Source organism: Canis aureus, chromosome 15, assembly GCF_053574225.1.
Source record: "Canis aureus isolate CA01 chromosome 15, VMU_Caureus_v.1.0, whole genome shotgun sequence".
Classification (NCBI taxonomy): Eukaryota; Metazoa; Chordata; class Mammalia; order Carnivora; family Canidae; genus Canis; species Canis aureus.
In genome coordinates, this window is record NC_135625.1 from 33441751 (window position 1) to 33464689 (window position 22939).

At 37.6% G+C, this 22939-nt stretch overlaps 2 protein-coding genes across 8 annotated transcripts in view; one reads left to right on the top strand and one right to left on the bottom strand.

Annotated features, from left to right (window-relative positions):
- The window catches only part of PURG (purine rich element binding protein G), a 37392-nt gene extending 21874 nt beyond the window's left edge, over positions 1-15518 (bottom strand). For 2 of the 4 annotated variants that reach the window (XR_013352888.1, XM_077849078.1), the window contains exons 1-2: positions 15407-15518; positions 14177-15046 (exon numbers count right to left, since the gene is read on the bottom strand). Coding sequence is in view for 3 of the 4 variants with exons in the window: in XM_077849078.1 (XP_077705204.1) it covers positions 14177-15040 (864 nt within the window). In the remaining variant the exon portion in view is untranslated. Of the gene's footprint in view, positions 1-6729; positions 15047-15406 lie in introns of those variants that run through there. The other 2 variants (XM_077849076.1, XM_077849077.1) reach the window with 2 other exon arrangements.
- A 190-nt stretch (positions 15519-15708) lies between these two features.
- Positions 15709-22939, top strand: part of WRN (WRN RecQ like helicase) — a 140802-nt gene continuing 133571 nt past the window's right edge. The window contains exon 1 of one of the 4 annotated variants that reach the window (XM_077849073.1): positions 15709-15820. Coding sequence is in view for 2 of the 4 variants with exons in the window: in XM_077849074.1 (XP_077705200.1) it covers positions 16227-16229 (3 nt within the window). In the remaining 2 variants the exon portion in view is untranslated. Of the gene's footprint in view, positions 15821-16022; positions 16230-22939 lie in introns of those variants that run through there. The other 3 variants (XM_077849072.1, XM_077849074.1, XM_077849071.1) reach the window with 3 other exon arrangements.

Sequence of the window (22939 nt, forward strand, 5' to 3'; positions counted from 1 at the left end):
AGCAAGACAAAAATGCCAATTTCTGAACCCCACTCTGGACCAACCAAATCAGAATCTCTGGGGGAGGGGACTAGAACCCATATTTTTAATATGTTATGTATGGGAATGTTGAGAATGACTGAACTAAATTTTAAAGGGAGAAACCTCTATCATTTTAATGGAGGTTAGAACTCATTAGAGACAAAGTTTAATGTTTAAGGAAATTCCTGATGACACCATCACGGCCATGACTCTGAGTTCCTTAGAGGCATACTGGAGGGTCTCTACTGTTTTAAAGGGGGGATTATTGGATTAAAACAATCTCTTTGAAATATTAGAAGAGATATTCTTAAGTGAGTCAAATGGTAGTCTGTGTTGCAAGAACCAGCTGTCTGGTTAAGCTTGAAATTTTTAGAGCTATAATGAGAACTTTTATAGCTAAAGCAGAGATGACAAATAGCAAATATTTGGCATGAATGTTGTTCTTCTCTCTTTCCCTATAGATGCAGATTTCAAATTCTTTTTTTTTTTTTTTTTTTTTTTTTTAAAGATTTTATTTATTTATTCATGATAGTCACAGAGAGAGAGAGAGAGAGAGAGAGAGGCAGAGCGAGAAGCAGGCTCCATGCACCGGGAGCCCGACGTGGGATTCGATCCCGGGTCTCCAGGATCACGCCCTGGGCCAAAGGCAGGCGCCAAACCGCTGCGCCACCCAGGGATCCCCAGATTTCAAATTCTTAACATAGTACTTTAAGGCAGCCAATCAATTGTAGTAACAAACAAGATGCAACCAATTTGTCAGTATTTCTCTAGGGGCACGGGGTGTGGGGGGGGGGGGCGGAAGATTGGGCTTTCTTTAAATTTTACACACACACACACACGTATTTGTGCAGAATAAAATTCACTTAGCTAAATATTTAGAAATGTGTAATGCTGATATAATTTATAGACTTTGGTGTAATACATTTTGACTTACTCAGATCTCTCTCTAAAATGTATTATTTGTGCACCGAAATTTGGAAATGTTACAGTATCATGAGAAAGCACTAGATGCCTGGAATAAGTGAAAAGAAAAAGTGGACCCTGAAAGTGAGAACTGAGTTTTATATTGGTTCATACTAGATCCCTGAATTTAGATATTATTGCCACAGCTACCTTTTGCCCTATACAAAGCCTTGAAACTCACCAGGAGAGAATAACATGTATTATTTGCAGCAATAATTAACCTACGTGGAATCTTATTCTCTAATAAAGAAAGCTTAAGATGAAATAGTGAACTGTGTTCTTTCCATCTTAAATTAGTAGTGCAAGAAAAAATAGAGCAGGAAAATATTTTATTGCTTCAATCCTTAAACAAATCAAATCTAGATTTTTACAAAGAAAAACTTTGATAATATTCAATAATTTGGTTTTGTAATTTACTGTACTATCACTAGTGTCTTTCCAAATAAACCTGTAGCAGGTACTTTTGAAAGAGCAACATAAGTACTATGATCATCCCTTCATATGGTTGTTTCTGAAAAAAATGATCAAAAGTGAAAAATTTCTTATGAAAATTATAAAAGACTTGGTTTTGCAAGCAAATCTCATGAAACCTGTCTTAACTAATGCACTTATTTAGTATAGCTCATAAATATTTGAAAATGTCTCTTATGTTGTGTTGTAATAACAAGGGGTGGGAGGAAATGATTTTCTTAACATGTTTTCAGAATAATACTAGAAAAACTGAAATCATACTTCTTTATCCAACTTGATACATTAACAGAAGACCTGAATATAAAAGTTCCAAGTATTCCCAAGAAATCCTATCTCTCAGAACTGAAAAGAATCTTCAAGGTAATAACAATCCATTTTTTCCTGATTTATTAATTCCCTTTATGCATTCTAAATTAAGTGCACGTCTATTCTCTGCCTTAAATAATTTCAGCTTCATGGAAGCAACACTACTTCTTGAAGTTTGCTCTCATGTTGAGCTGAAATTTCCTGTAAATCTCCTATAAATCTCTCTTCTGCCTGAAGCTTCCTCAGATTGTAATTCTAAGCCTTAAACTTTTTAAATCTAAAATTTAAGTTGTACTTATAAAGAGGACAGAAAATTTTAAAAAAGTTATACTGCCTGTGACCTTTTTGACTTGGTGACTATCTCTGTTATGTTCATCTTTTTCACAATTAGGAATCCATTCATTGTTTTGGAGCACTAATCATCGAAGTAGTAGTAGTTGGAAAGAGAAGTTAATGAACTTGCATAACTGCCAAATATGTATATATGAATGATCTAGTATTTCTGATAAAATGTGATCCACTAGAATGACAGCTATAAGGTTATGTCATATATATTAATTCTATAGATTTATATGCAAAATATTGTTTTATTAATTTTGATCAACACATTAATCGTAGAATGTCCACAGGTTAGTAAATATAATATAAATTATTTTTAAGTTAGTTATATTTTCAAATATGCTCAATGAGCATCCAGGGGAAGTATCTTCAAATTTAAATCAGTGGGTTCCACTGTTAATTTGAAAAAAGTACCATAAATATATTACAGTATATCTATGGTTCCTCTATCCTACACATATAGGTAAGACACAAGAAGATGGTGAAAATATATGCTTTTAAAAGAAATTAGTATATTTCTTATCATTTATATATCTTGAGACAATCAGCATTTTAAGCTTTTGCCTTTATTTTCTTTTTACTTGGCTTACATTAGTTATTATGAACCATTTGAGCTACATGACATATGTCACAAAATGTAAAATTGAGGAACTAAACTAATCCTAAGGCCCCTTCAAGTCGTAATATTTAATATTCACTAACACTTCTTAACAACTGTTGAGTAAAGAAACTATTTACTTTCCTTTACTAAGATTTATATACCAGTTATTTAATACATTAAAAATACGTTTCAGTCTCCATAAATTTGAATGTTAAACTTTTCATATGAGAATTCATAATTATTAATCCGTATAAGAATTATCTCGAGTGCTGTCAAAAAATCAGAGAGAAGGAAAGTTTTAAATGCAACAAAAGGTTAAAAAGAAAGTGATTTTTATCCAAAGTCTAGTCAATTTATAAAAAATATTGTTATAGGTTTGTCAACTTCTCAAGGCAGAATGAATAGTTCTGAGTCTTCTTTCTACCAAGGTGCTATAGTTGTTTGACCACATTTCTCCTTCACAGTCTTTTGTAGCTAAGGTAAAATCACAGCGACCTACAGTGTTTCTTGAAGTGTGTTCTCCATTTTAGCAGCATCAGCTAACCTAGGAATGTGCCAGAAATGCAAATTTTTTGTCATCTCCTCATCACCCCAGACCTACAGACCATAAACGTAGGAAGTGGGGGCCAGCCATCGGTGTGCTAACAAATCCTCTGGGTGACCCTTAATTACACCAATAATTGAAAACCACTGGCCTGGAGCAATGGAGAAAAATGTGTATTGGTAAATAAGGTAGTCATCTCAATTAATGCTGCTGGGGATCCGGAAAAATGTGGCAATGAAATATCGAAATAAGTGGAGTGGGAAGAGTAAGATGGTAAAAAGAACTGTAAGAAACAACAAAGTTTTCACTAATAATGACAAGACTTATTGCCAAATCAATTCAACATGATCAGTTGATTTTGGTTCGTGAAAATAAAATTGTAGATCCATAGTAAATAGTAATATGTCTCCTTTGCCTTTAAGGGTTATATTGGGGTAATCCATCTATGTTCTCATCATCTGATCTCTTTTCAAAATTATTGACATTTATCTAAAATATTTGGTTGAGATTGGTCAATCTGTAAACTAAAGGTCAAATAAATTGTATTTATTAGTACTGAACTTCAATTAACTATATGAACCCTTAGATAGGGAGTGTGTCCTGGTGGTAAAGGGATTAGTTTTGGATAAAGTAATTCCTAGTAATCTGAGGCAGATTTACTGGGGGTGTTCAAGGGTAGATTGTGCTTTATTAGTCAAGGGGTTAAATTTTAGAGAACTCTTAAAGATAGTTTGGCCTAACTGGAATAAGCACAATCTTTAGCTTGGTGTCAATTTGTGTTCAAGTATATTAGTTCTGAAATACTGAACCAGTTTTGAAAATCTCTGGAAAATCATATTAAAATGGGGATGGTAATAGGGTTGCTATAAGGATTAGAACAGTTACAAGGGGTTCCGCAATGCCTAACATATGATAGGTATTCAATAAATAATAGTTGTTAGTACTAATACATTTTGATCAGCCATTCCTTTTGTTACCACCTTCTCTAAAAATGGTCATGGTGCAATTCTTCTAGAAGCTAAATTAATTTTTGAAATTACTTATCAATCATGCCAAATTATTTCCTGAAGGTCCATTGTGTACTCAAAAGTTGGATTAATTGACCTTTCAGCTCCTATCTTCCCAAGTGAAATGTTTCTATTAATCCTAAATTGCTGTATAGAAATATGGTTAAGAGTTTGAGATTAGTTGAGTGAAGTAGTACCTCCTCTTAGTCGATAGATCTAGTTCATACGGTGATTTCTTTAGCCTTTCTTTAATGTGTTTCAATTGTCACCCAAACAAATAAATAGGATGGAGTGGGGCCATAGTGGTAGTGGGAGAAATTAGTGCTCCTACCCACTTTCAATAGGGTACAGTGTATGAGAGGGGGAAAAAGAAGGGAGGAAGATTATGAGTGATGGAGTTTTAGAATTCTATGTTTATAGATGATTATAACACGATTTATCCTTTCTGGAGAACAGCAATAGATAAAATTCCATAATAAATTTCAAACTATTTTGTCCTATTGAAATTCTAGACTGCCAATCATTGGTATAAATCACATTGCTAGTCCGAAAAACCTAGAAATAAAATACAGCAGCTTCTGAAGCAAATTAGCAAATGATAAGGAATTTTTTTTTTATCTAGGTGTCTTGTACATACCCTTATCTTTATTCCTAAATTATTATCTTATGGTTCTGTTGTTTTATTTGCTGGGTAGTTTTGGCACTTACATGTGTTTTGGTAAAGTTGCTCTGAATGTTTGAAATGGGAAGCTAAGGACAATTTCTACAAAATGGCAAGGGCAAATAACTGCCAAACTAAACTGTTCTCTCATATCCCACTTAGATTTCAAACAGTATTGAAGAAGAAACCATCAAGAACCTAAGCTGTATGTTATTTTGAGAAAATAGAGGAGATAAAAATGTATACATTAGCCAATTCACTCTATATAATTTGTTGAGAACTGATCAACCATATTGCTGTTGTGAACCACCACCAGGTTAAAGGCTGTTTCAGTATATGGAATATGTCTGCAATGGAATTTTTGTGCACAGATATTTTTGAAATTAATAAAATACACATATGTATACACATTTCAAAATACTTTGGTTACTCTTAAGCACAGTCTTTGATAAACAAATGGGCACCAGCAACAGCAGTCTAGGGGGAAAGATGTCTCTCTTCTCCATTTTTTCTATTGAGAGTGGTGGTGGCACATTGTCCACTGGAGAATTGGGGCACCTACGTAAATGTATTTGGGACAAAAAATCTGTGTGTTCTTCTCTTCCCCTTCAATCATCAACCTTGGTAGTTTCTCAAGGCTAAAAACAAAACAAGCTCATTATTATGTCTTATCTTTGCATACCCTTTTATTTAACAAGTCCTCTAAAGTAGAACCATACTGTTCACAGTTCAGTGACCCTCCTGATTTCCTTTGTTCAACGTCATTACTTGTAACTTACTATGCTCAACAGACCAAGGAAATAGGGGTCAAGGGTAGTACTTTATTCTCAGGGGGACCCTGCACTGATAGTAGCAGTGTTTTATTTAGCAATGTAATTTTAAGGTTATTTCAGGTACAGTGACATTTCAGGAAATGATGTTAATTTTTAAAATTCTTTTGCCATGCAGAATATAAGAAATGATCACAGGATGTGTAGAAATGTGTATTGGTAAATAAGGTAGTCATCTCAATTAATGCTGCTGGGGATCAGGAAAAATGTGGCAATGAAATATCGAAATAAGTGGAGTGGGAAGAGTAAGATGGTAAAAAGAACTGTAAGAAACAACATGCTTCCATGGAAAGTGATGCTTCCAAAGAATAAGACCTCATATAGATAAAAAATATTTCTGTAAGAAATTAAAGCATAGGATAGTTGTATAGTTAGTGTATAACAGTTTGATCTTAAAAAGGACTAGGAACAAAATTTGATTTTGTGTGGCTAAAAAGATATATACATATGATTAAAAACTGCCACTTCTGCATGTTCTTTGGGTATCATCACAGGTTGCTGCATTATCATTTTTAATATAAAGAGAGACTGTCTTACACTTTCCAATTCTCTATTTTTTCTTTCATACTCTATTGATACAGAATTTTGGAAGTTTAGAGTAGGAGGGAACCTTAGCTTCTAGCATGATCTTGTTCATTTTTTTAAAAAAATTATTTTACTTTTAGAGAGAGTGAGCAGGAGTGGGGAGAGAGAAAGGGAGAGAATCTTAAGCAGAGATGAGTGCAGAACCCTACACAGGGCTCGATCTCATGACCCCGAGATCATGATATAAGCCCAAATCAAGAGTTGGATGCTTAACAGATTATGGATTGAGCAACCCAGGAGCCCCTTGCTCATTTTTCATAAAAGGAAGCCATCCTACTGAAGTTCAATGGTTTGCTGAGAGGCCATCCACTGGCAGAATTAGGTCTTATTATTTTTTTCAAATGATCTTTTAAAGGTTAAATAAGTAGGGATTTAGTTTTGAGAATGTCTTATTTCTCTCATTTTGTTTGTTGATTTCATTTGTTATAGGCAAACAAAATAAGCCACTACTTTTCTCTTCTCTTACTTGTATATTTGCTACCTATAGGCAACAACCTCATCAAATCCACAACAAATAATAAATAAAATTCTGAAGAGTATGTATTATGCTACAGAACCATTTTTCTCGAAGAAATATAAAATACTAAATATTACTGAATATAGGAATCTCAAAAAAATTGTCTTTAATTAGGTAAAATAAAACAAACAGGTTTATACCATCATTTTGATAAAGACAAATCCTGCAAAAGTATTTTTTCCCCAATCTTCACTTTGAGCAACTCTAACTTTTAACTACTATGAGCATTTTTCTTAGGGATTACTTTCCCTTTTCTTTATCCCCTATTATTTCCTGGGAACAATGAAAACTTTGAAAAGAGTAACATAGAAACTATATAGGGGGAAAAACTAGAAGACAGGCTCTTCCTATTCAGTCTTAGAAATAAGTCAACAACAGAAAAGAAGAAACTGTATATTCCATTTAAATGAATATTTTCTTTATATTCACATCGCAAACCTACTTCACTGTAGCAGCACTAATTTCATTATAAGTAAGTTTTTATTCACTGGTAGATGTCACTGGCCTCAATAAGAATAAGCAATTTCTCACAAAGGATGTTTGAAAGAAGATGAAGTTTGGAAAAACATAATTTACCAGAAAGTACTAACATGGGAAACTCCTTGATTAAGGATGGGAAATTCCTAATTCTTTTAGCCTAAATTTAACCAAACTCATTTCTGCAGGACAATTTACCTTCCTTTTGACCCCCTTCTTTCAATAAGAAGCCAAACAGATAAACCATTTTAAGCTTGAACAAGTAAAAATTCGAAATTTTTACCAATGTTATAGTTTCTGCCAAGGATGAGGAGTTATTCATCATTTATGCTTTAAAAATATATGTTTAAGAGGATTCTGTCTTCTAACCACCTCTCATTTTATAAACAAAATCATGCCACCAATTTTGGAGATATTATTCTAAAGCTTAAACCAATGTTTGAGTTTTTTTAGACCTTTGAACATTTTCATAAAACTTAGATACAAATCTATTAAAAAGATTCCTCCTCAATCCTCATATATTTTAAGGTATTTCTAATAGAACTGGATCTTTTACTCTGGTTGATTTGGTTTAAAACTAGATAGTATCCTTCAAGGTTCTAGAATGGGACTTTCAATTTGTCAGATATTTTTTTCTTGGCGGCTATTAGAAAAGTGACTTTAAAATCCATGCTTGATATGAATGAAAAGAGAATAATGATTTTTTTTTGGGTGGGGAGCCTTTGAAAAACTATTAAAGCATTATGCTAATGTCATTTTAAAAAAATCAATTTGTGTTTTATACTTTTCTAGCAGAGAAAGGATATAGTTTAATTTATTTGTAACCTCATAGTCCCAAAGTTTTTACTCTCTCTCCAAACCACTGTAGTACCCCTTCTGGTCCCAAGGACATTGGATGACTCTGAGTCCTTCAGTGGGGAATCCATGCTTTAAACAATCAGGACTAGTGTTAACCCCTTTGTGTAGTTTGGATTTGACTACGTTGCTAAATGAATTATTTATTAATAACCTTATCATCATTAAGATAAAAGCTCATGTTAACAAATCAAGATATTTCAACAGTCGTAGCATAACTTTTCACTGTAGTCTAGCGCTCATTTGCTCTCATAATGGCAAGGTCTTTGGATAAAAATAAGGTAATATTAGCAGAATTAGTAAAACTTGACTGAAAGTGATAATTTGTTAAAGCTTTTAAATACACGTGTTTTTCATTGGAGAACATAGTTAACCTAAAATAACACTTGGTAAAATAGCTTAATATCCTGCCAGTCCTGAACCATATTACTTCAGGAAAAAGATCAATACTCTTTTGTGGGAAGGAAGATGGGAAGACAGGAAAGGCAAGGTGGTTAGGGATAGGGAAGGGAAATTAAATATTTATACATTTTAAAATTAATATATACAAAGATTTGCATTTTAAGTAAATATAAGTGGGATTCATTCAAAATTTCCTTGAGGTTCCCTTGGTGTAATAATATAGTTCAAATTAAGTGCTATGGTAACTAGATCAAGTATGGTATCTGAGTAAAAGGGAAAAAATTCACTTAAAATGACATCTAAAATTGATACTACTAGGTACAGGACAGTGTATATATTTTCACTTGTATGTTTATAAAGAATGTATGTTTATACACATATGCTTGAATATTCAGAGTAACTCTAGAAGGATACACAAGAAATGGGTAACACGTGTTATTACTTTTCCTTAACTGTAGCATTTAAATTTTGTACCATGTTTTCCCTATTCAAAAATATTGACTAAAAACCCACTACTAAAATAAATAATTTTAACAATCATGTCAAATTAAGAAAAAAAAGACTATTTTTTTTTTTTTTACATTATACAAGATAACAGCAGACTAACGCATAAATTGTTTTTTCCAAGATCCACCTACATAAATTTTGGTATGTTTACTTTTTCTGACCATAACTGTGAACTAAAAACTCAAATTTCGCACAAACTTAACTTGGGAAAAACACATTTTTCCCTGTACCTCGTTGCTACAGTACTGTGGACTACGGATTGTCTCAACAGTATGCTAACATCCTTATTTGCTTCCTCTGAGTTGTTAGCCATCAGCCACCATTTTACTATGAAATTCAAGAAATCTTTAAGGAAACTTCAGGACTTACAGAATCTTATTTGGCAGTGATAAATATTAAACCTGTATTATTCTGTTGGCATAGAACCAAATTTAACTTCTCTTTGTGGTTTACTTTAGATTTTATCCTGCCAAAGATGTTTGGTTTTTTGGTATAGACAGACTATGTGGTGACTAAGCCAAGCCCTTACATAAAGCTTGGAATAGGATTTTATAAATAGTTCCAATGAAAGACATTTTGAAATAAGCAGGGAAAAAAAATCTCACACTTATAAAAATTATTATCAGAACACCACTTAAAAGTTCAAATTAAGTCCTAATCACTTAAATATTAAAAAACCATAAAACAAAATCTAAAGGAGTGATAGTACATACATCAACTTTCAATGGTAGCTGCTTAATAAAAATGAGTGTCTGAGGGTGTATTCCAATTTCATCCTCTTCAAATTGTGCAGCTCAGATAAATGTTTATTTTACTGAAAATATTTGCAAAATTACAATATAAATACATGAATATATTAAGATAGAATGATTATATATAATGTATTCTTATCCATATATATAAAATGAATGCAGTAAATATAGCATATTCTCAATGAATTGTTAGTACACAGTGTTTCTTAGTAAAGTACATACAACCTATTATTAAGCAACAATTATCTAGTTTTCAAATGTACATCTCAGGAAGTTTTTAGGATGAAAGGATACACTAAATCTCCCAATACCCTTTTTGGTTGGTGAACGTTAGTTCTGCAATTTTTGAAATAGTACTGTTTATTTTAGCAATGGTTCTTAGGTTCTTTGGATTTCTTAATTTGAAACTTTATTTCTTTAGTCTGGGTGTTTTCTTAATGACACCGTATCAGCCAACCATATTTTTAATGCTAACACAGTATTATGTACTGTCTTTTCATTAGTCATTGTAACACACATCAACAATGAAACAGAATTACTAAAAATTTTTTTGTCTGCACAGATTCTCAAAATTAACTTTCAGGGTATTATGGGTATTATGGGGAGTTTCAACTATAGTCTCAACTGTAATACTAATCTGGGCTAGACATAGTTTTTTATTGATTTTAGTTCTTAAGAATACAGATATGAACTCTACTTTAAAAGTGTTTGTTAAATGTATTGGGGTTTGTTTCAAAAGCATCTTCTACCCTCCTCCATTACACTGATTTAATGGAAACTTGTTATTATAGCAGTTCCAACACAAACATCTGCATGCAAGAGATCACCCTACATATTCTAACTACATAGATTGAAACACATCCCACCTGTCAAGTGGCATAAATGTACATCTTCTATATACAAAAGGTAAAGTGCATTATTAAATTAGTGAACTGACAGATTGTCTGCCTGGACCATATAGCTTTCAAATAGACAAATGTGAAATTCTTCCATTAGAACCAATTATTTCAAGAGGTTCCAACTAGCTTTTCCACCCTGTCGTTTATTTTTTGGCCATGCTCTTTAGTGCAAATAAGCTTGTGTTTGACTCAAGTTTAAGGGACATGGCAGTTTGGGGCTTTAACAAGGAAAATTATAAAATGTGGCAGAATTTTTAATACTTTTATAATACATTGCATCTTTTGCATATAAGCAACAGATTAGTGCTGCTTTCAATTGCTAGGAGCACACTGCCAACTATTATGAGGAACCCGTTTCCAAATTTCATACTATTAGCTTATATTATTACAGTTTTGAGTCTATACCACATTATACTTGGGTTATTATGTGCAAACATCATCAGTGTTTTAGAATTATACAGTGAAATAGTAATTTTGGTTACTACCTTGAATGCTCATTTTTTGACTTCTAACATCCAGTTGCCTTAAGAGTTTAATGTCTCCAAGGCAAGGATTCTATTATTTTGAAGAATACCATGTACACTTGCAGCTTCATTTATGTTACAAATGACAATAAATAAAATGTATATTGCACAGATAAAAATAGTAGCTTATTTTATAAGATACATGGCAATACATGTCCTAATACCAGAGTTTTGACTGGATCTTATTGGATTATGGCTAATGGATAATTGGGAATTTTAAGTATCAAAAAATCATAACATCATTTCATTTTTCAATGAATACAGATAAAAAAATGAAACAAAAGGACTGGCAGAAGGCTTAGTGATTCTAAAGTATATCCAGTTGCCGGTATATACGCATCTACCAATCTATAGCTTTGAGATGGTAATAGCTGTGAAGTATACATACAATGTTGAAGATTTGGCTATTTAACTAATTCTTTACTTAAATAATTAATGCAAAATTAATATTTATATACAATGAATTAAATATATTTAAGTCTGACATAGTTTTATGTATATGTATATATACACTCATGTATGTAAATATATACATACACATAAACACTCAAATCTTATCAGACTAAAAACTAAAAAAGAAATCATTTAGACTTAATGGATATAAATATTTTAGGAGGGAAGGTGTTAAGAGAGAGTATATAGTCATAGCAATAGTGATAGGAACACTCGAATACTGGGACATTCATAGCTCCAGTTTGCCAAAATCTGACAGGTTGGTAATTATTAATAGGCACTATGATGGGCAGCAATAACAATCAGTAGTACAGTAATTCAAGTGCACATCACTCCTTCATATACCAAAAACTACTTTTTATCAAGTCTACAATAGTTATTTTACAGTTAGGACTGTTTAAAGATCCTTGCTACTTTTAGAGTCTCAACACCCACCATGTGCTATTAACTCTAGTACTAACATTATCTTCTAACCTTCAGTTTTTCCGTAGTAATCCAGATGGTCCACAATTATAATGAAGTAATGAGATTCCTTCATACTACTTGAGGAAATGTGAAATACAATCTGAAAACCAATACCAGCATATATGTCTGGGTTACTGATTGCTTGTTTTTTAAATAAGGTGAGTCAGTAAAATTCTTAATTCACAAAGGTCTCTTACTGATCCTGCTTAAATATATTTGGGGATGAACTTCTGAAGAAAAAAATTATTAAAATGATTTTGAACTACTTATAGCATATAAAAGGAGAGCTACATTCTGATCTCAATCCATGCAGCCAGCTCTCATCAATGAGAGCTATATTTGGGGGTTGAAATCAGTGTCTGGCTCTTAAACATGATTATATGGACTTATTGTGTGGGAGGTGAATAAAGCCAAGATAAAAGACAGTAATTTCAATCAGAATAAAATGCAGCTCAACAGATAAAATTCCAGTCAGTTAATACAGGGTGGGTTGGTACACATATACACTATCTCCACTTATTTAAAAATTGCTTAGGTATTGTAAAATTGCTGTGGCACTTCCTGGAGAGTAATTTTTAATACAGGTAAATGGGTGAGTCTAGTGTAAAGTAAACTTTTAAGTATCATAAAGAGCACCTTGGAAAATGCCTGAATTTTCCTTTCAAATATGTTTATAACCAATCCTTAAATAATTTTTCCCAGGCTGAAAATTTGTATTCTAAATGCTTTTTAGAAAAAGAGTTTTTTTTTTTGGAATTAAAATACCTGTAAAAGCCAGGTTTATATTGGAAGTGTTGACATGGTTTTAAGGGTAGCAGTTGCAAAAGTGCTACTAAAATGTATTATTACAGATGTATTTTTGTATCAGTTAACTGGTGCACCAACCCCTCTGAAATAGTGCTAAAGAAGCATGAAATATAACACCTTGAGTCCATGATATATTTTGGGAAAAAACCTCTCACAACCTTCAAATTAGCGCAAAAGGCTAAAACACCAAGATTTCCATAGCAAAGCCATAGGATGGAGCCTCCCACTCAACAGTGACATAAAAGTAATTCCCAAGACTCTGGAATGCCAATAAAAATACGTGGTACAGCGAATAGAGGTAAAGATGGGATCACAACTAATTTAGAAGAACCAATTAAAATTCTCCCACGGCTTTGATATGGCAACTATAAACTGCAGGGTTACCACAAAATTTGAAATTATAGAATACTATAGTAACTGTGAGATTTGATTCTTTCTTGGTCCTTTTTGATATTCAGTTATCCAAAGAATGACTAATATATTTCTATATGTACTTTTATAGAGAAATATATTTATACTATACTTGAGGTCAATTTCTGTTTCTGTGGTAACTGCCCTACAGGTAAGCTTAGCAGCTTTTAATGAAGTAGGGATGGAATACTTTTTTGGGGAAACTTGTTAAATAGAAATTCACACTTCCATATTAAGTATATGTATATTTTCTCAGGATTATGTCATAGTGCAGTGTAAATCTTAGTTATTGTATTTAGAAGGTCAGAATGTCACGTTTTGTGCTGATTTGCATACTTCAATAGTCTGGAGCAGTTGAAGCAGCTAAACTATTTAGCTCTGGGAAGGTTGGAATTCCCATAAGAATTATAATGTTCTATGTATGACATGAGAATCAGACTCCTTGAAGTATAAACTACCAGAGGTATTACTGATAACAAAGGTCCCCCCCCCACCCCCGCCAAAAAAAAAAAGAGGATAAACTTCTTCAAATGATTATGGATCAGTACTTTTAGCCAATTTATGATTTTAAATTTTGCCTGATGGAGTTCAATTTCACTCTAGTCGAGGCATTCTTGTTCTTCACCACTGGCCCTTCTGCCATCCATTCTCTTTTCTTTATGGCTGTTGCAAATTTTCCTCATCTCTTCTTCATACTTGATAAAATTCTCCCCAAACCTTGTCCAAGCTTTGAATGGAACAGTAATAGTATTACGGTAAGGTGGCCTCACCTCACTTACCTTCAGGAAAATTCCATATTTATTAGAGCCCACATCAAAGTAGAACCTTTTATTGTCCACTCTGAAAGAAGTCCCCTCTGGGAGTTCAAGTGGGTCCTCATCTCCACCTCTTCGTTCTTCTATGTCCCCTTCGCCATAGTCTTCAATGAGCTGAACCAAGGCATCTCGAAACTCAATCATTCCTTGTGCTGGGAGCACAATAGTCTGCTCTTGGCCCAAACTGTGACCAAAATAACCTATCATGCCAGTCCCTCGCATCATGGTTTGTCTAATTCTTAGGAAGCGACCCCGCTGATTTTCCTTTAGGTCTAGATAATATTTCCTATTGTCCCTTTCTATGTAGTCTGTTTTGAGGACACTATGAGGGTGCTCCTCGGACCCTACAGAGACAGGTGGGGAGGGTGCCGCGTGCTTCTGTCTCCTCCTGGAGGCTTGGTCTTTGCCGTGGCCATGCTCCTGCCGGTGGCCTTTCAGGCCCAGGTGGGCGTAATGCTCGATGAAGTCCCCTAGACAGTCCTTCAGCTCCGCTGCCACAGACAGGGACAGAGTCAGTTTACTCTTTCTGATATTGTCCTGCCGGCCTCTCCCTATCCAGACTTCGGCTATCTTTAGGAACCGGCCCCGGGAGCTTTGCTTTACGTCTAGGTAAAACCTCTTTTTCTGGATGTCCACTCGTTTGGAGGCCAGCTCCTGGATTTCGGCTGCGCCCCCGGCCTGATTAGGGGTGGCTGAAGCCGCGTAGTGGGGGTAGTGGGAGTGCTGGGCCTGGGGATAGAGTCTACTCTTGCTTAGGCCAGAGCCCCCTACAGTCTTGCCGCCGCGGCCGCGGCCGCCGCCGCCTCCCCTTCGCCTGGCTCTTTCCATCTTCAGCTGCAAGTGACAAACAGACACACGGGGTGGGGTGGGGGAGGGGTGTTGAGAACAATCGCAGACGCCCCTCGGCCTGCGCTGCCCCCGCCTCCGCCTCCGCCCGGGACCCCCACACCGGGCCGCGATGCACGGCGCCCGCCGCCGCAGCGCCCGGCTCCCGCCTCTGCCGGACCGTCGGCGGCGACAGGCGGCGGCTGGCGGCTCGCGGCTCGCGGCTCGCGGCTCGCGGCTCCCGGCTCCCGGCTCCCGGCGCCGCACCGCGCACACAGCATCCCTCCGCCGCCCCGGCCTCCCGCTCGCTGCCGGGCCGCCAGCCTCGGGCTCCGCAGCCCCGGGGTCCCCAGCCAGCAAAACACTCACATCGACACTGCCATCACCGCCGCTACCGATGCCCTTCACCACCGCCGCCGCCGCCAGCTCTCGGCCCCTCTGCTGCAGCCGCCGCAGCCGCAGCCGCTGCCCCCCGCCAGCTCCCCCGCCGCCGCCGCCGCTCGCACCGTCCCCCGCCGGAGCGGCCGGGCAGGGGCATCGCCTGCGGCGCCCGCCGCCGCCGCCCCTCCTGCGGCCGCTGCGGGGGCCGCCGCCTCTCTCCGGGCACCGGCCCGATACCCGCCGGGAGGGGAGGGGGTTGGCGGCAGGGGGCGGGCCGTGGACCCCGCCTCCTCCAGCAGAGCCGGGCGAAGGGAAGAGAAGGTCTCGCGCTCTTCCTCCGGGAGCGCCGAGACCGAAGCCCAGCTCGCGGCGGTGGAGCGTGAGTGTGAAGTGACTGGACAGGTGTGAAGATGGGAATGAGGACGGGGGTGGCGAGAGTGTTCAGACTTCTCCAGGTTCCGCCGGGATGCTGGACTCTGGCGGCCCACCCGCGTCCGCGCGGAGACTACATCCCCCGGAGTACTCTGCGGCAGCGAGAGCGTCTGCGCACGCGCGCCGCGCAGCCAGCTGGGCTTGGGGGCAGGGCTGCCTCGGAGGACGAGGACGGGGGGCGGGGCGTCCGCCTCCGGGGGCAGCTGTGCGTCGGGGCGCGGTGACGCGGCGGCGTGCGCTCCGCAGCGCGGGAATAAGGTCTGTGGAGTTTTGGGTTTGGGTTTCTAGCCTGGATGCCGGGGTTCCGGGGCCTTCTGTTGTGGCGCTTCACAAGTCATCCAGCGGAAGGAGGACACCGGTTGAACTGACTCTTCTCATGGTAACGTGTCCTTGCACGCCTGGTTCAGCTTGCTCCGGGGCCTGGGGTATCACCCGCGCTGTCTCCGACAGCGGAGGTGCTCAGTCCTGCAAAGCAGGCCTCTAGGACGTGCGCTGGGGACGGGTGTCCTCCTGCCCCTTGGCACCAGGAGCATCCGGGGGAAGGGCCCCCCACCTGCCGCTGCCTGCCCAGAGCTCCCCTCCCTCAGCCCGTGCCACCGGTTGCCTGTCGTGGGCCTTTAGGATTGTGTCCTTTGCATCCAGCCTTTACTGCTGCAGAAATGGATCCACTCCGTAATTACGCAACAGTCTGGGGAGATAATTTGTAATTTAGCAAATTAAATTGGATTTCTTCACTTTAAACCCCTTCCTTCCTTCCTTCCTTCCTTCCTTCCTTCCTTCCTTCCTTCCGGGTAGATTTGAGTATGTGAAAATACCAGTCCCTATGGTCGTGAAATCTTAGGATGCTTATTTAGGAGGCTTTAAGTCATGGTACTTCAGGTTTTGTATACTTTGGTATGTTAATTTTAGGATGATGGGACGAATAGGGCCGTTTAGATTTTGATGTCATTGAATAGTCGTCTCCTTTTATTAAGGATACAACATCCCCTCTGGGGATACAACAGGGAACAAAATGGACACAAATCTTTTTGCTTGTGGAGAAGAGACCAACAAGAAGTCAGATGCCCAGTATGTCAGAAGGTGAAATGCCTTTGAAGAATAATAAAAAAAAAAGAGGAATGATAAGTGTGGGTGGGAGAAGGGAGCTGCAAATTTACAACAGCTTGTCAGGGCAGGCCTCACTGAAGAGAGAACTTTTGAGTAAAGAGTTGAAGGAAATGAGAGAGCTAGGTCTGTAGCTGTCTGGGGCAAAGGCCCTGAGGAAGCCTGTTGGTGTGAGATAATAGTTGTCTAAGAATTGTAGGAGATAAAATCAGACAGGAAAGAGCAGGGGACAGATAGTGTAGGACCTCGTAGGATATTTTGAAAATTTGGGTTTTCAGTCTGAGGGAAATGGGAAACTATTGGAGAGTTTTGTCGGGAAACACCATCATCTGAATGATTTTTTTTTTAAAAGTGGTAAAATATATATAACAAAATGTGCCAATATCACAGTTTTCAAGTATACAATTTAGTGACATTAATTACACTTCCTATGTTGCACATTTTTAAAACTTTTTAAACTTTCTGCCAAACAAATTCTAACTAACTGGTTAATTAAGCAATAACTTCCCGTTGCCCCCTCTGCCTAGCCCCTGGTAACCACTAACATAATCTCTCTTTATGAATTTGCTCATTCTGGAATCATAATATTTGGGCTCTTAAAATTTATTTTTATTTTCAATTTTTTTTTTTAATATTTGTGGTTTTGCATCTGGGTTATTTCACTTAGCATAATGCTTTCAAGGTTCATCCACGTTGTATCATGTATCAGTTTCTTTTTACGGTTTAATAATATTTCATTGTGTGATTAAGCTATGTTTTATCTATTCATCTGTTGATGGACTCTTGGATTTTTTTCCTCCCACTTTTGACTATTGTGAATAATATTGCAATGATCATTGGCTTACAAATATCTGCTTGATTTGTTTTTTTTTATTTTTATTTTTATTTTTATTTACTTATGATAGTCACACAGAGAATGAGAGAGAGGCAGAGACATAGGCAGAGGGAGAAGCAGGCTCCATGCACCAGGAGCCTGACGTGGGACTCGATCCCGGGTCTCCAGGATCGTGCCCTGGGCCAAAGGCAGGCGCTAAACCGCTGCGCCACCCAGGGATCCCCAAATATCTGCTTGAGTTCCTGTTTTCAGTTCTTTTGGGTCTATATCTCGGCGGGTACTTGCTGGATCACATGATAATTCTGTTTAGTTTGTTGAGGAACTAACTGCTTCTCTACATTGGTAATACTTTTTTTTTTTTTTTTACCTTCAGCCAGTGATGTTGCAAGAATTCCAATTTCTCCATATCTTCAAATAATTTTTCCTTTCTTTCTTCTTTCTTTCTTCTTTTCTTTCTTTCTTCCTGTTTTTTTTTTTTTTTTTTTTTTAGATTTTATTTATTTGACAGAGAGAGCACAAGCTGGGTGGGGTGCAGAGGGACAGGGAGAAGCAGACTCCCTGCTGAATGGGGAGCCCAACTCGGGGCTTGATATCAGGACCCTGGGATCATGACCTGAGCAGAAGGTACATGCCAGACAGAGCCACCCAGGCGACCCTCCTCTTTCTTCCAGTCTTTTTTTATTTTATATTTTCTAAATAGCCATCCTAGGTGGTGATGTGAACTAATATCTTGTTATGGTTTTGCTTTGCATTTCCTTAGTGACTAATGATGTTGAGTATCTTTTCATGTGCTTTTTAGCCATTGGTATATCTTCTTTGGAGAAATGTTTGTTCAAGTCCATTGCCCATTTTTAAATGGAGTTGTTTATCTCTTTGTAATTGAATTGTAGGAGATCTTTTTTCTTTTCCCAAAGATTTTATTTATTCATGAGAGACACACAGAGGCAGAGACACAGGCAGAGGGAGAAGCAGGGTGGGTCACTGTGGGGAGCCCTATGCGGGACTCCCTGGGATCACCACTTGACCACTGAGCCACTCAGATGTCCCTGAATGCTTTTTACTTATTTACTTTTCATGTCTAATTTCTCTGGCCAGAATTTTCAATACAGTGTTGAATAGCAGTGGTGAAAGTGATTATCTCTGTCTTTTTAAAAATAATTCTTTTTAAAATCGAAGGATAGTTGACATGAAAGTTAAATTGGTTTCAGTTGTATAGCATAGTGATTCAACAGTCATATGCATTATGAAATGCTCACTATTCTTGTCTTGCTCTTGATCTTAGGGTGAAAACTTCAGTCATTCACCATCGAATATATTAGCTGTGGATTTTTTATGAATGCCCTTTATTGTGTTGAGGAAGTTCCTTTCACTCCTAGTTTTCTGAGTCTTTTTTTTTATCATGGAAGAGTGTTGGATTTTTCATATGCCCTCCTGTGTCAATTGAGATGATTATGTGATATTTTTCTTTCGTTCTATTAAAGTGATACATTGCATTGATTTTCTTATGGTGAACCACTCTTGCATTCCAGGGATAAATCTCACCTGGTTATGGTATATAATCCTTTAAATTGAATTATCTTTTAACAGAATCATTTTGGCTACTATTTTGGGATTAGACTGTAGAAGCATGGAGGTAAGGAGTAATATGGCTCGAACCAAGAGTTTAGCTGCTGAGGTGATGAGAGAAGGTAGATTTCAGCTTTATTTTAAAGGTAAAATTTTTGCTGATCTGATGTGAAGTGTGAAAGAAAGAGTCAAGGATGACTAAGGTTTTTGACTTGAGTAATCAGAAAGATGAAGGTGCTCTTGCTGAGAACTGTAATTTATAGAAGGAGCAGTTTGGGGAACTTTTTATACATATTGACTATGATATGCCTTTTGGAAATTAACTCTTTAGTAAGTAATTGGATATACAAGTTTGAAGTTCAAAGGAGTGGCTTAGGCTGCTTATATATTGCTGCTATAGATTATTTTAAAGCCATCAGACTATGATTTTCAAAGAAGTGAATGTAAAGAATAGAGAATGAAAAGGTCTTCGACCTAAATTTAGAATGCTATGATGTTTAGAGATTGGGGAAATAAGGAAGGATCAGCAAAAGGTACTGAGAAGGAATTCTTACTGATGTAGGTAGAGAATCAAGAATCGTCAATAGAAGCTTTTTTTAAAAAAACATTTTTAGTCTATTTGAAAAAGAGAGTGAGCGAGAGAGAGCGAGAGCATGCATGCACATGAAAATGAGTACAGGGAGGAGCAGAGGGAGGAGCAGAGGGAGAAGCAGACTCCCTGCTGAGCAGGTGGCCAGTTGTGGGGCTTGAACCCAGGACCTTGAGATCACACCCTGAGCCCAAGGCAGCCACTTAAGTGACTGAGCCATCCGGGCACCAGTCACAGAAGCTTAATGAAGTGTTTCAAGAAGGTGAATGTGACTAATTGTGTTATGTTGCTGGTGTATTGAGCTAGGTGAGGACTGAGAATTGACTGTAGGATTTGGCAAGTTGAAAGTCATTGGTTCCTTGGTAAGAGCCTTTTTGGTGGGGTGGAGCATTTAAGAGACAATGGAATGGACGGAAATCCAGACACTAGTATAGATGACTCTTGAGAATGGAGCAGTTAGCCAAGAGTATTTTTTTAAGTTGGAAGACATTGCAGTGTGTGTATATACTGATGATGGGACTTTGGGACTTTTCTGGGAGACCGGTAGAGAGGTGATGCAGGAGAATGGTGAAAAATGCCCCTGAGTATGGAATCTAGTGCACATATGGAGGGGCTGGATTTTGGAGCACAGTTAGCACACAGGGATATATATATGTGTGTATATGTGTATCTATTCTGATACCTATTTCGATATTGATATCAATGTATATATATATTTCTCAGGCTCCTTAGTAACATGGGCCAGTTCCCAATTCCTTATTGTGAGAGATATATACTATAATATATATATGAATCTATATATTATATATCATTATCTATATTATATACATATATACACACACAAACACATACATGTAATCTGCCATTGGCAAACTGGAGACAGGAGAGCTGAGGGCATAGTTCCAGTCCAGCTCTGAAGCCTGACAACCAGGAGAGCTAATGTTATATGTTTATTCCATGTCTGAGTCTGAAGACAGGAGAAGACTAATGACAGATTGAATACAGTCAAGCAGAGAGAGGGAATTTTTTCTTCCTCAGCCTTTTTGTTCTATTTAGGCCTTCAACAGGTTGGACGAGGCTCACCTACATCCGGAAGAGCAATCTCCTGTACTCAAATCTACTAATTTAAATGCTCATCTTATTGAGAAACACCCTGACAGACATGCCCAGAATAATGTTTAATTAAAACCCTGGGCACAGATTGGCACAATAAAATTAACTGTCAAGGTAGTGTATATGGGCATAGATAAAATTATGTGAATAAACTACAGGGTAGGGACTTATGGAAGCAAGGTGGTCAGCTGAGAGTGAGTACGGGGGAGAAGGTTGATAGGTTTAAATAAAGAGGAAGACATATGAAGGGGAAGATAGTAAATAGGTAAGTGAAAAGCTGTACAATTGCTAGGAAGATGGAGGATCCACTTCAAGTGGGTAGTCATAAATTTAAGGTGAGACCGGGCAACATGGTTGTGTTTTTCATTTGCTGCATTCATTTAGCTGCAGCAGTACAGGCACAGAGTAGGCAGATCATTTTTTAAATTCAGGCAGGGTTAGAGTTTTGACAGGAGAGAAAAAGCCAGAGATGGGCAGTGAAGGTAGGGGAGTATGAAAGGAAGTGGTTGGTGCACTTTGATGGCTCAGTTGGTTAAGCGTCTGCCTTTGGCTCAGGTCATGACCCTGGAGTCCTGGGATCAAGCCCCTCTCACCCCTTCCACCCTGCCAGGCTCCCTTGCTCAGTAGGGAGCCTGCTTTTCTTCTCCCTCTGCTTGCGCACTCTCTCTGTCAAATAAATAAATAAAAAAAAAGAAAGTAGTTATAATTTTGCAATTTAAATTGGTCAAGGAGTAAGTAAGGACTACTTGGTGGTGAGGAGAGTGAAAATGTAGTAGGACTATTGGATTATAGGTCTTAGTTGGGTCAAAGGATTGTTTGAATTGAGTTTCTAGAGGGAACGAACCTGAAAAATAGGAGATACTGATTGGAGAATCAGATGCTTGCAATTGAGATTATGGAAGGATTCAGTCATTGGTAGTGACATGACATCCCCATGTGAACAAATGACTGAAGCAGGGTGTAGGCAAGATAATTAGCTTGTCAGAAAACTGAGAGACACTATCTTTGGAAATTTTGCACAAAGGTTGTAAGCCTTTGGACAAGTAGAAGGGGAAAAAAAGTAGGATATAGATAAAAATGGTCATTATACTGATGCTGATGGTGTTGATAATGGTCCATTAACATGCAGCTCAGATATCACCAACTTGATTTATATCCAATACTGAAAAGTTAGATAATGAGTTACATATGGTTATGTTGTAACTCATAGTCAACCCATAAGCCCTTCTGGACTTCTGTTCCTTGACCCAAGTGTTCTTATTACAGTGACAGGTGACATATGGCATCTTTTCTTAGTTGTCAGTTTGAAATCTTTCACCAAAGGCTTATTATAGTGCAGCTTCTGTAGAAATTTTTCTTTGCTTTCTGTGTAGTCTTTGGCTTGTCTTTTCTCTCGGGGTTGTGAATAATTTATTGGTGAGAAGGCAGGCAGAGAAGTAGGAGTATTCCGTGACTTAGTAATTTCATATCTAGGAATCTATTCTAAAGAAATAATAATATGAATTCCTAAAAATAGAGTATTCATTGACCATTATTTGTGATAAAATGTATAAGCAACCTGTCATCAATAGGGAATAGTTAGATAAATTATGGTAGATAAAGAAAATGGAATTCTACATAGTCTTTAAAAAATCAGTTCAAGAAGTAGTTTTAGGTATTACTTATTCCATCCTGTCAACACGAATGTTTTGATTACAACTGTTGAGAAACCCAAGTCAAACTGGCTTTAGTGAAAAAAGTTTAGTTTTTTAGCCTATTTAATTGATATACCATGAGATATAGTGGCCTGCAAGCAAGTTCAGTCAGGGCCCTATGCTTGACCCTCTCTGCCATGAAGAGGCATGAAAGTACTTTACCTTCAGGGTGATTTCTTGTAGAGTTT